Source organism: Hevea brasiliensis, unplaced genomic scaffold, assembly GCF_030052815.1.
Source record: "Hevea brasiliensis isolate MT/VB/25A 57/8 unplaced genomic scaffold, ASM3005281v1 Scaf1, whole genome shotgun sequence".
NCBI lineage: Eukaryota > Viridiplantae > Streptophyta > Magnoliopsida > Malpighiales > Euphorbiaceae > Hevea > Hevea brasiliensis.
The window spans coordinates 5,562,952-5,576,405 of NW_026614585.1; the positions used below are offsets into that span (position 1 = coordinate 5,562,952).

Here is a 13,454-nt window from a genome sequence, read left to right on the forward strand (position 1 = left end):
CTTCTGTCTGTCTCATTTGTCTCTGGTAGCACCGTTTCAGATGAACAAACATAATCACATGCAAGGCAACTGTATTATAGACAACATCTGACAAATATCTAATCCTGTTTACCCTTCCATCTATAAACACTGCAACGTCTGTACTGCTTCCAAATTCTCAACAGATCATTAGGTTTTGGATGCATAGTTTAGTTGCTTTATAGATAAAATCGATGAGCCTTACATGGTACCTTTCAATTCTGAGAAACATTAAGCCCATATCCTGCTTTCACCGAAGCAATACAAGTACATCTATTCCATATATCTGCTGCATAATAATATGTTGGCAAACACAAGATGGCAGCAATTCATCAATCATCCCAATCACTTTCAAGTGAAATGCAAAAACTTTAATTTTAAAAAAAAAAAAAAAAAAAAAAAAAAAGGCATAGTGAATTCAGCAAGTGTATACTACCAACTTATTCTATTTGTTCTTGTACCATATTGTCAAGATGAATAGAAGCCTTCCTCAATTCAATAAAGTAAATACTCCATCCAAGGCAGATTGCAATTGATATAGAAGCCTTCACGGAGAACAAACTTCACTTCTCATCATTTGGTGGCTCATCTTCCTTCTTCTTTTGTTCAGACTAGTAACAATTGGGAAAGAAAATAATCAGTAATTACATGTTCAAAATATTTGAAAAAAACTCACACAAAGCATAATTCAATCAACCACGCAGGTTATACAACAGTTCATTGAACTACCTCAGATTGGCCTTGCAAAGATGCAAGCAGATCTTTAACTGAAGGATCATTAGGGTCAACTCCTGGAAGCTGTAAGAAGAATAGAAAAGTGTTAGGGAATTCATGGCATGTGCCAAAACTGGTCAATTAAATAGTTCATTAGCACAGGTTCAACAATACATACTGATGCAAGGACAGATGACACAAAGGACTGATCCTCCAGCACCTTGCTCATATCTGATTCATCTTTCATGGACATTTGAAGAGCTGCATTTAACAGATACAGGAAATCAAACAGATGAAACGAGATTCACCAGTCTTCCCAAGTTTGGTACACAACTTGCCAAATTGGCCAGGTTTGCAAAATACTTGAATATCAATTTCACCATGACTTACGACAATTAGTTTGCTAGGAGTTAAGCAAGAACCTTTTTTCACAGAAAATATTTTCCTGAAAAATATTTTCTAACATTTGGAACACTTAATAAAATTGAAAAACGAAAAATGTTTTCCCAATTAAAGGGAAAACTAAGTTATTTCCAGACTTTGACAACCTTGTTAAAAAAGAAAAGAACCTAATAGAAAATCATATTAATACTCAACTCAACTCAACTAAGCCTTTATCCAAAAAATTTGAGGTCGGCTATATGGATTCGCTTACTCCACTCTGAACGATTTTGGGTTAAATTCTCAGAAATGTGTAATGCTTCTAGGTCATGTTGTACTACTCTCCTCCAAGTCAATTTAGGTCTACCCCTTTTTTTCTTTATATCCTCTAACCTAATGTGCTCTACTTGTCTAACTAGAGCCTCCGTATGTCTACGCTTCACATGACCAAACCACCTCAATCTCCCTTCTCTCAACTTATTTTCAATTGGCACCACTCCTACCTTTTCTCTAATACTCTCGTTACGGACTTTATCTAGTCTAATATGGCCACTCATCCACCTTAATATTCTCATCTCTGCAACTCTTATTTTAGATGCATACGACTCTTTCAGTACCCAACACTCACTACCATATAACATAGCCGGTCGTATGGCTGTACAGTAAAATTTTCCTTTCAATTTATTGGGAATTTGACGATCACATAAAACTCCCGTGGCACGTCTCCACTTCAACCATCCGGCTTTAATCCTATGACTAACATCCTCCTCACATCCCCCATCTACTTGAAGGACTGAGCCTAGATATTTAAAGTAATTACTTTGGGGCAGTATCACTCCATTCAAACTAACTCCTTCCCTATCACCAGTTTGGCCTTCACTGAACTTGCAATGCATGTATTCTGTCTTCGTTCTACTTAACTTAAAACCCTTTAACTCTAGAATACTTCTCCAAAGCTCTAGCTTTCTATTGACTCCTTCTCGTGTCTCATCTATCAGAACAATATCATCCGCAAACATCATGCACCAAGGAATACTCTCTTGTATATGTTTCGTCAGTTCCTCTAAAACTAACGTAAAAAGGTAAGGGCTTATGGCTGATCCTTGGTGTAATCCAATTGAGATCGGAAAATCTCTTGTGTCCCCTCCCACTGTACGCACAATAGTAATTGCTCCTTCATACATATCTTTCAATACTTGTATGTACCTAATAGATACCCTCTTTTGTTCTAACACATTCCATAAGACCTCTCTTGGAACACTATCATAAGCCTTCTCCAAATCAATAAAAACCATGTGTAGATCTTTCTTCACATCTCTATATTTCTCCATCAAGCTTCTAATGAGAAAGATCGCTTCCATAGTTGAACGACCGGGCATGAAACCAAATTGATTGAGAGAGATAGAAGTATCATGACGTAGTCGATGCTCCACAACTCTCTCCTACAACTTCATAGTATGGCTCATGAGTTTAATTCCCCTATAGTTTGAGCAACTCTGTATGTCTCCCTTATTTTTAAAAATAGGTACTAAAATACTCTTCCTCCATTCATCAGACATTTTCTTTGAGTTTAGAATCTTATTAAATAATTTAGTTAACCATGCCACTCCCATATCTCCCAAATACTTCCACACTTCAATTGGTATTTCATCGGGTCCACAGGCTTTACCCACTTTCATTCTCTTTAGTGCTTCCTTTACTTCTAAAGATTTAATCCTTCTAGTATAATTCACATTCTTTTCTATTGTTCTATAATCTATATTCACGCTATTACCATTTTGACTATTATTAAAGAGATTATTAAAATAATTTCTCCATCTTTCTTTAATGTCCTCATCTATCACCAACAATTTTCCTTCTTTATCCTTAATACACCTAACTTGATTGAGATCTTGACATTTCCTTTCTCTCCTCCTTGCTAATCTATAAATATCTTTCTCCCCTTCTTTAGTTCCAAGTTTTTCATATAACTTTTCAAAGGCCTGTGCTCTTGCTTGACTAACTGCCTTTTTTTGCCTCTTTCTTTGCTATCTTGTACTGTTTATATGCCTCATTATTATCACATTTAGGTAATTTCTTATACCATTTCCTTTTTCTCTTCACTGCCTTTTGTACTTCCTCATTCCACCACCATCTCTCTTTTGAGGGTGATCCATGTCCTTTAGACTATCCAAGTACTTTTCTAGCTACTTCTCTAATCTTTGATGCCATCTGTATCCACATATCATTGGCCTCCATATCCAGCTTCCATGCTTCGGACTCGAGAAGCTCATTTTTGAACTTCACTTGCTTTACTCCTTTGAACTCCCACCACTTTGTTCAAGCTACACTATTTCTTCTGACCTTACTTGAATTGTTCATAAACTTGACATCCAAGACCATCAACCGATGTTGACTTGTTAAAATCTCTCCTGGAATGACCTTGCAATCTTTGCATAGAACTCTATTTGTTTTCCTAGTTAAGAGGAAGTCGATTTGGCTTCTATGTTGCCCACTTTTGAAAGTCACTAAATGCGACTCTCTTTTTATAAAGTAGGTATTTGCTAGTATTAGGTCGTATGCCATAGCAAAATCCAGGATGCTTTTTCCCTCCTCATTTCAACTGCCAAAACTAAAACCTCCATGAACATTCTCATAACCTTGTCTATCACTTCCTACATGCCCATTCAAATCTCCACCAATGAAAACATTCTCTTCATTCGGTATGTTTTGTATTAAATCATCCATATCTTCCCAAAACCTTTGTTTACTCTCACTGTCTAATCCTATTTGTGGGGCATAAGCACTAACTATATTTATTGTTTCTCCTTCTAGTACTAGCTTTACTAGTATAATTTTATCTCCTACTCTTTTCACAGCTATTACTGCGTCTTTCAATGTCCTGTCTATGATTATGCCCACTCCGTTCTTGTTTCTCTCCTTTCCGGTAAACCACAGTTTGTACCCTGAATTACCCACTTACTTACTTTTCTCTCCTACCCATTTAGTCTCCTAAATGCAAGCAATATTCACCATTCTCCTTTCCAAGGTATCCACAAGCTCCATTAATTTTCCAGTAAGTGATCCAACATTCCAAGTACCAACCTTGATCCTTCTCCTATCCTGCTCCTTCCTATTTGGTTTCTTTCTATGATATCTTCTATTGTTTTCTATGTCTATCTTGTGTTCTGTTCCACTATTTATTCTACTATCTGTCCTATAGACTAACTTCTTTACCCACACCAGTCCATGATATGGGAACCCTTGCTCACTTAACACCACACCCGGGCACCGGCATGGCGCGTCGCTTTCGGTGAACGCCCTACACCCTTGCATATTTCTCACTACACCCGGGCTCCAATGTAGCGCGTCGTTAGTAGAGGACGCCCCAACGTTTATATCATTTGAATCCATATCATAGGGTGTGACGAAATTTTTACGCTGGTCGTCACCTACCGCAACCCTCCTCCTTTATCCGGGCTTGGGACCGGCTAAGCGCAAACTACTTAGGCCATATTAATACATACCCATAATCTACTAACAACCACTAGTCATCCTTAGCCGTCGCTGATTATCAGTGGCAGTTGTTAGTAACAACCACAATTTTTTACCCTTTTTCCTCAATTAAAAAAAGGGTTCTTAAATTTCTTCGAAAAAGATGAAAGTTCTTATATGCTCAGACATTTCCATAGACATATATTTTGAAAGAAAATTAATATTTTCTTAAGTACTCTACACCAATAAATACTTTCGCATTGATTTTCAGTATTACAAACAAGAAAATATTAGAAAATCCAACACACCATATATGAATGAAATGTCAAAATAGATTCTGGAAAATTGGCTTGATGTTTACCCATTGAATTGCATACCATCAAATAAGAATTAGCATCTAAAAACATATTCTCCTTGTTTCTTAATTGCTCTGGAGTTGAATTACCGCATAAATAAACTAAATACTAAATTAATGATATAAATGTAGATTCCCTAGAGAATTGGAGATTGACTATGAGTTTGGAATTGCTAATAAATAGTTCATGCAGCATTTTACACACATAGAGTGATTTTTATATAAAAGTTTTTTACTTGACATCAGCCATTAAGAAGAGAGGAATGTGATGTAATTAGATCCTTGAATAAAATGGAAGGCACATACCAATAGCCAACTCCTCTTCCTCATGAGTTGCTTCTGACATATCAACATCATGCACAGAGGGATCATTATGTCCAGGAGTTTGCATTGACAGTGTTATAGCCTGCTGCAACAATAAATTAACTTCATCCCATTGCAATATCATTTGCAAAGAAGTTTTCAATCAATCAAAAAGAGAAATTCAAACTAACAAAGACATTGAAATTGAGCACCAGCATGCTTCAACCAATAGACAAAGTGGCACACAACTCATACACATTTACAGGTAGTCAATATATATTGTAAAAGTAAAAAGCGATACTAACCACTGGATCAGTATTGTTCCCAGATGCTTCAGAAGCTCTATCATCAGCACTATCAACCATAGTTGCATCCTGGGAATTGGATGATGGTTCCTCTACCTTTTCTTGTCTAGCTGATTCCTCAGCAGCCCTCTTGGCAGCAGCTTCTTGCCTTGCCCTCTCCTCTTCCATAGAAACTCTAAGGGCAAGAGCTAGCTCAGGATCTAAGTTAGGATCTACACCAAAATCAAAGTCATTCCCTCCTGCTGCTGCAGGAAGGTCACTTCCTCCCCCCTCCCCATTGAGTACAGGAGTACTGCCAGAGTAATAAAGGATTATAATCTCTCAAACTGTGTTTTTAACAAGGCAAGATATTGTAATAAATCATTAATATTTTCTGAAGAATAATATCATACATGCAAATTTATCATTAAACAAGCATGTATTATTGTACGAAATTCTTATCACAAGGGCACATACTGTGAGCACCTCTTTAATTAACTTTATAATACTCATTAGTACCAAAATCACAGTTCAGCTTAAAAAAACCACACTGAGTTTCAACTATGCCAAAATGATTCAATGCATATAGAAAATTTAAGCTAGGTGAGATCAGCCTGAATCTGAAATCACAGTTTAGATTATTGACATTGCCATTTGATTTGTTATTTTAATGATTTAATAAATCCATTTTCTTGGGATCTGTTTTTCTTTCATAACCACCATAAAGGCAATGGTGAAAAGTGAAACTAGGAGGTTGTGGTTAGGGGTGTGCAAACGGTCGGTTTGGTTCCGAACCGAACCGAACCGATAAAACCGAAAACCAAAAATCGAAAATTTTAAAAACCGAACCAAACCGATTGATAAGAGAAAACCGAACCGAATTGAACCGATAAATTTCGGTTCGGTTCGGTTTTAAACCGATCAAACCGAAATTTATAAAATTTCATATTTTTAACATTAAATCTAAATAATAAAAACATAAAAACAAAAAAAATTAGAAATCAAAACTCAAAAATCTTTAGGTTCGGTTCGGTTTTCTTTGATTTCGGTTCGGTTCGCTTCGATTCGGTTCGATTCAATTTAATTCGATTTTTTTCGATTTCCTATATATATTAATAATTTTGGTTCGGTTCGATTTTTTTGATTTTTTTATGAAAATAACCGAACCGAACCGAACCGATTAACCGAAATTATCAAAATTATAAACCGAACCGAACCGATTAAATTTTAAAACCGAACTGATTGAACCGAATTAATTGGTTCGGTTCGGTTTTTCAGTTTAAACCGAAAACTGCACACCCCTAGTTGTGGTGGTCAAATGATGTCAGAAAAGTGAGATCAAAGTCGATCTGTTACGTATCAAGTAATATTGCAACTGTACTCAGAATTTAAAAATTAAATCAAGATATCGCACCTGATAAGCACATCAGAGAGGGCATTTGGACCAGGAGGAATGTGAACTATATGGCTGCTGTCATTATTGTTCACAGCAGAAAGGAGGGCCTCTAACTTCTCTGGCTTTCGACCATCTTCTTCACCAAAATTAACAATATCAAGAGCTACGCTGTTCTTCTTCAATGTCTTCCCTATGACCTCCAGCACCCTTTTGTCATATTTGACAGGACTGAGTATGCAGCAAACAACAAAAACTTAGAAGTCCACAAAAATGGAAAAGCAACTAATAAACGAACAGGCAACTACCTTCCAGCAAAGACTATTATTCTTTGCTGCTGATTTTTGTTCTGGCGATGCTTAAGAGCTAGTTGAGCAACCTGGATTCCAGCTGCCATGTTCATCTCACCCCCCATTTCAACATCTACACAAAATTTGTTAAGAAATGGAGAGAGCATGAGTTGCCCATTTGATATCAAACAAGTGAGGAAAAAAAGATAAAAAAAAAGATGTATGTTAAATTGACACAGAAAACAGTCTGAGACTAGCCTATTTACACAATTTGTTAGAATTATACCAGGGCCAGGTATTAAATTCATACCAGGTGGCAAATCAAACAGTTGAGGAAGAAGGGTAGGGAAAGAAAGGAGAACAGCAGCAGGTGGGGGAAGTTTTAAAAGAACAAGATAGGTCTGGGATTAACAAGGATGATGGAGTGGGAGATGAAAAGGGTGAGACCCATTCTAAGGCTCTGATGGCTGGCCCAAAGCCACCAACAGTGCCATGAATGCCATCACTTGGAACTGCCAGGGGTGAAGGCAACACACAGTAGTTCGAGCTCTGCGGGAGCTCAACATGAAATACCACCCTTCCATTAAATTCTGGATGGAGACAAAGAAGAAATGGAGATACATGGACAGAATCAGGAGAAGTTTGGGTTTCAATAATGGTTTTTGGATTGATCCAGTGGGAAAGTCGGATGGCTTGGCCTTGTGGTGGCATGATGATGTGGATGTTCAAATTGGTATAAATACCAGTAATTTTATTGATGCTATTTTTTGTGTTTCGGGCAAGGATATCAGTTGGCACTCAACTTTTGTTTATGGATGTCCAAGCAGAGAAGACAAGATATTTCTAGGAAGTTATTAGAAGCTTAAAAGCATCAATGCCTGAGCTGTGGTTATGTATGGGAGACCATAATGCAATTTTATTAGCAGATGAAAATATGGGTGCCAACCAAGTCCAAAATTCTCAAACCTGAGATTTCCAGGACTTTGTAGCCAGCTATGATTTTCTAGATATTGAAAGTAAAGGCCCCAAATACAGTTTGATGATACAACTATTCTTGAGAGGCTTGATAGAGTATTGGCTACAGTCGAATGGAAAGAACTGATGCCCAAAGCTTTTGTTAATCATTAAGCCTTGTTAGCATCGGATCATAGGCCTATTGTGCTTTGCTGTGCGCCACTGCCAGTAAGGAGAAGGTACCTGTTCCATTTTGCATCGAATGGATTCGTCACCAAGAATTCAAAGGGTTGATTAAGAATGCATGGAGAGAAGATATGGGAGGCTCCCCAATGTTTAATCTGGTCCAAAAATTGAAGCATTGTCTGGGAGCTCTAAGCAGATATAATCAAATCCAATTCTGCAGGGACAACAATGAGATCAGAAACCTAGAATGCCAGCTTGAACAGCTCTATGAGGATCCCAACAACCCAAGCAACGATGCAAGGGAGATAACCATCTTGAACAAGCTGCACTCTCTTTGGAAGAGGGAAGAGGAGCACTGGAGGCAGCGATCTCACATTAATTGGCTAACTTCAGGGGACAGAAACACTTGGTTCTATCACCTCACAACCATTTAGTGCAGATAGAGGAATTCAATAATGAAGCTCTAGAAGGCAAATGGGGTTTGGGTAGATACTGAACCAGAAATCAGGGAGGAAATTCAGTCATATTTCAAAAACATTTACTCAAGCCCACCCTGTGGTAGAATGGATGAAGTTTCAAACTTGTTACCTTCCCTTGTCACACAGGAGATAAATGACAGCCTGCTAGCTCCCTTGCATGATGATGAGATTAGGAAGGCGGCTTTTAACCGAGATGGCTCTAAGGCACCAGGTCTCGTTGGTTGCTCGAGTTTGTTTCATCATAGAAGTCAGGATGTAATAGGGCCAGATGTATGTAAGGTAGATAAAAGTTTTTTCTGAAAGGAGATATATGTCTAGTGAGATGAACAGAGCCAATATAGTCTCAATCCCCAAATGTAAAAATCCAACTTCAATCAATTAATATAGGCCGATAAGCCCATGCAATTTCGTTTAAGATCTCAAAAACATTAGTTAACAAACAAAAGCCCTAGATGAATAGGATGAATTCTTTGGTGTCTCAAGACCAAGCAACCTTTATACCCGAGAGAGCCATTCAGGACAGCATCATCATTGCTCACAAAATTTTCCATCATATGAGGAAATCTAAAAGCAAATTGCATTCCATGGCTATCAAGTTAGGCATGTTCAAGGCCTATGACCAAGTAGACTAGAATTTCTTACACTCAGTCCTCACTGATCTTGATTTTAAAGCTCACTGGATTCAAATGATCATGCAATGTGTAATGTCCATGAGTCTTTCCATTCTTATAAATGGCGCTCTTTGACACCTATTTATCCATCTAGGGGGATTCGTCAAGGCAATCCCCTCCTGCCGTACTTGTTCTTATTTGTGTCATAGGCTCTCTCCTTCATCATAACAAATGAATATCAAGCTGGGAATTTGAAGGGAGTTAAACTGGGAAGACATTGCCCAGCTATGACGAATGTCCTTTTTGCAAACGATACCCTGCTTTTTGGTAAAGCTTCTCGATTGGAGGCTAGTAGTATTAGTTCCATAATTTCTAAATACACAGAAACTTCAAATCTGAAAGTCAATCATCACAAGTCAAACGTGTTGTTTAGTAAATGCACCCTTATCAATCTGAAAGGCGAGATTCTTAGCATGTTATCGATGGGGGGAATGTCTAGCACAAAGAAATACCTAGGACTACCTTAGATGTGGGGGGAGTCTAAATCTCAAGCCCTAAGCTTTCTTGTTGATCATATTACCGCCAAGACTTGGGTGTAGAAACAAAGGTCCTATCGCAAGCCATAATGGAGGTTTTGGTGAAATTAGTTATAAATGGTATACCGAAATATGTCATGGCAATTCTCGAATTTCCGAAAAACTTTGGTGATCATTTGAATCAAATGGCATCTTTCTTTTGGTAGGGAGCAAAGAGGAGAAAAAAAAGATTTGTCAGATCAATTAGCAGCAAGCATCCCATTCTAAATTCCTTGATGGAATGGGATTCAACGACTTCGATAACTTCAATATAGCTCGCTTCGCTAAACAAGCATGGAGGCTTATTTCCAACCCCTCCAGTATGTGGGAAAAGGTGATAAAGGGATTATATTTTCCCCATTCCAACTTTTTGGAGGCTTGAAAGACTAGAAGAGGCTCATGGATATGGAAGAGCATTCTTGAGGGTAGAGACCTGTTGAAAGAAGGCTATAGGTATAATATTGGAGATAGTCGGACCACTTTAGTTTGGTATCACCCTTGGATTTCAAGCATTCTGGGTTTTAGAGTTCAACAACTAGTGATATTTCCTCCTAATGTTAATTTAGCGGCAGATCTCATAGACCATGATTGTCTGAAGTGGAAAGAAACACTAATGAGATCTATTTTCCATCAAGACACAACCAAAGCAATCCTATCTATCTCAGTAGCCCCAAGAGGAATCAAGGACACAGTAGTGTGACACTTTGAGTGGGACGGTTAGTACTCTTTTCAATCAGGATACAAACACCTCGTTGTTAGGTGTTATCATGGGCAATAAGGCAGCCTAGCCACTCATTGTTTGTGCCTAGTGACACCTGGAAGAAATCTTGGTCCCTCAATATTGCTCCAAAAGTAAATATATTTATATGGAGAGCCTTAAATAATGTGCCAGTGAAAGAGAACTTGAAAAAAAGAGGCATTCAGGTGGATCCCTTATGTCTTGTATGTTACAAGGAGGAGGAAATAATAGAAATGCCTATTTTGATGTGAAATGCGAGAACTGCTTGGTCTGCTAGGCCATGCAACTATAAGCTAGACCTAATGGGTTTTCCTTCTTTTCCAACCTGGTTATATCAAGTCATTCAAAGTCTCTATATGGGGAATAATCTCCACAACTATATGCTTTTAGTGGCGTTAATGTGTTTGGAAATCTGGAAAGAACACAACAAAGCTGACTTTGATCATATACTACCAGACCATCTTGCAACCATCCTAAGGGTAGATAGAGCACTGGTTGAACTTACTATGTCAACACTGACTTCATGTCAGATTCTATGGGCTCTCACCAGGCTCCTGTGTCCCAAAGATGGCAACCCCCGATGACTAGTTTCTTGCAGCTCAACTATGATATAGCGTGAAAAGACGAGAAATCATATGCTATGATTAGGGTGTTAATTAGAAATTTGAGGGCTATATGGTGGATGGAGTGGCCAATTTTTGTTTATGTTCATCTCCCTTAACAGAAGAAGCCAGTGCAATCCTAGAGTCCATGTTTGCTAGATCAAAGGGTTTCCAATGCATTATCGTTGGGTCAGACTCCGAAGTTTGCATCTCCTCTTTGCAAAACATGGCACAATCTACCCCATGGGAGATAAGAACAGCCATTCACTCAAATAAATCCTTAGTCAATGTTTTATTTCAGTGGGCTTCAATCATGTGAGAAGAAGTGTTAACGTGGTGGCTCATAAAATAGTAAAATTGAAATTCCAAAATATGTTGCCTTTTAACTGGGTTGTTAATACCCCCCAGCCTTTGTTGGATATTTGTATTTCTGATGCTGGTTTGGCCTTGTAATGCATCAAGCAATTAAAAAAAATTCGCAACAAAAAACAAAAATAGTACAAGTCAAAGAAATCAGTGTATGATCCTACAATTAGGAGCAGAGTTCATGATACAAAACACACAAAAAATCCACCCATTAGATTATCCATCTACTTAGATGATCGTTCTTCAAAGTGATATTGAATTGGCATCAAATTCCTGTTAATTCATATTGTTTTTGAATTGTCAATATTCTCCTGCATTTGATCTTCTGTTTCTCTTGCACATACTTTCCTTTAGTACAATCAATCACATTATACTTTCAATCTAACCAACACATACCTATGAAAGCACTCTTGAAACCAACAAACCCCAATGCATGAGGCTTCTTCCATTGCAGACTCTAGGGCAGGTCTGACATATGTCCTTGCATTGCAAGGAGACAGTTTCCATGGTTTGAACCTATCAACCTACTGCACCCTCACTTTTGAAACACCAAAGGGCAAAAATAAATAACCTTGTATTAAACCTCAAACTTTTCATTCACAATGCAATTTGGAATATATTTGATTCCCACTTGCCGTAATTACTAGACCATCACTTGTGATACCAAATGCTCGTAAAATTCAAACTTGACTAATTATAATTCAATCTCAAATAATAATAATAATAATAATAATAATAATAATAACAACAACAACATAAATTCACCAATTGCAGCGCGCAACAGAAAGCGAGATCGCCCATTAATGAAAAATAATTTTTTTAAAAGAAAAAAAAAATCCCATGAAGCGTACCATGCATACAAGCCAAAATTTTGCCAAGGTCAGTAGTAGGAGTGGTCAAAACACGCACTCCTCTGCCTGCCATTGTTAGAATCCCCACTGTATTCTCTGGATTCGACTGCCAGTTTATCGATTAAAACCCACTTTTAAAAAAAAAAAAAAAAAAAAAAAAAAAAAAAAAAACCTAACTGAAGCTAAAAAGAAAATCTTCTTAAATGCAAGAAATTACTTGTGTTTTGGCGCCACAGATGAGATTAACAGCGTCTGCTTGAGCTTGAAATCGACAAGGAGAGTAATCGCCATTTCGCATCCATTCGGAATTATCGATACATATCATAGTCGCCTAATAACAATCAAATTTTGTTTAATGAAAAAATTACAAAATAAATGGATTAACAAAGAGATTAAACAAGTAAATGAGCTGCAAATTAACCAATACAGACCTCGAGAACCATTGTTGCAGCGAGCGAGCTAGCGCGCTTAGCCGAGAAGATCAGAAGAAGAACTTCGCATTATAAAATGGCTAGTGTTTCTTGCTCATTAAGGTTGAGTATCAATGCTGTACGTGATGTTGGCATGTAACCGTAAATTTATAATTTTCATTTGGGTAAAATTATTATTCATTAATTATAATTTTGATTATATCATGCCATCGATTTTTCAGTAGTAAATATTTATGTTCCTAAATTTTTACCGCATTAGATATTTATATCTCAAAGTTTTTATAATTATTAACACTTTTATACTTCACCGGTCATCATAACTAAAAATTAAGTTTGGTCCACTGATATTAAGCAATAGGAATGTAGAATGTTGTCTTGTATTTTTTTGTTGGATCAACTTTTAGCTATCGAAATTATGTTTTAAGATCAAACTTTGAGAAGTTATGCG

At 37.3% G+C, this 13,454-nt stretch overlaps 1 protein-coding gene across 2 annotated transcripts; it reads right to left on the reverse strand.

Moving 5' to 3' along the window:
• Window positions 1–215: 215 nt before the first annotated feature.
• LOC110645058 (26S proteasome non-ATPase regulatory subunit 4 homolog) lies at window positions 216–13,221 on the reverse strand. 2 transcript variants are annotated; one of them, XM_058141347.1, is made up of 10 exons: window positions 13,007–13,221; window positions 12,793–12,906; window positions 12,576–12,681; window positions 7,231–7,345; window positions 6,944–7,153; window positions 5,551–5,842; window positions 5,249–5,348; window positions 911–993; window positions 748–816; window positions 216–629 (listed from the first exon to the last, which is right to left on the reverse strand). In XM_058141347.1, the coding sequence occupies exons 1-10, from the start codon at window positions 13,016–13,018 to the stop codon at window positions 582–584; spliced, it is 1,149 nt and encodes a 382-aa protein (XP_057997330.1). In that variant the 5' UTR covers window positions 13,019–13,221; the 3' UTR covers window positions 216–581. The 2 variants fall into 2 exon arrangements, with proteins under 2 accessions (XP_057997330.1, XP_057997329.1); XM_058141346.1 differs by having other exon boundaries at window positions 5,249–5,351.
• Window positions 13,222–13,454: the final 233 nt, after the last annotated feature.

Bases quoted from the DNA above. Each gene is read 5' to 3' on its own strand.
- LOC110645058 (XM_058141346.1), bottom strand. The intron at 12,682-12,792 runs GTAATTTCTTGC...ATAAACTGGCAG, and splicing joins TCTGTGGCGCCAAAACACAA to TCGAATCCAGAGAATACAGT. The intron at 5,843-6,943 runs GTGCGATATCTT...TTACTCTGGCAG, and splicing joins CTCTCTGATGTGCTTATCAG to TACTCCTGTACTCAATGGGG.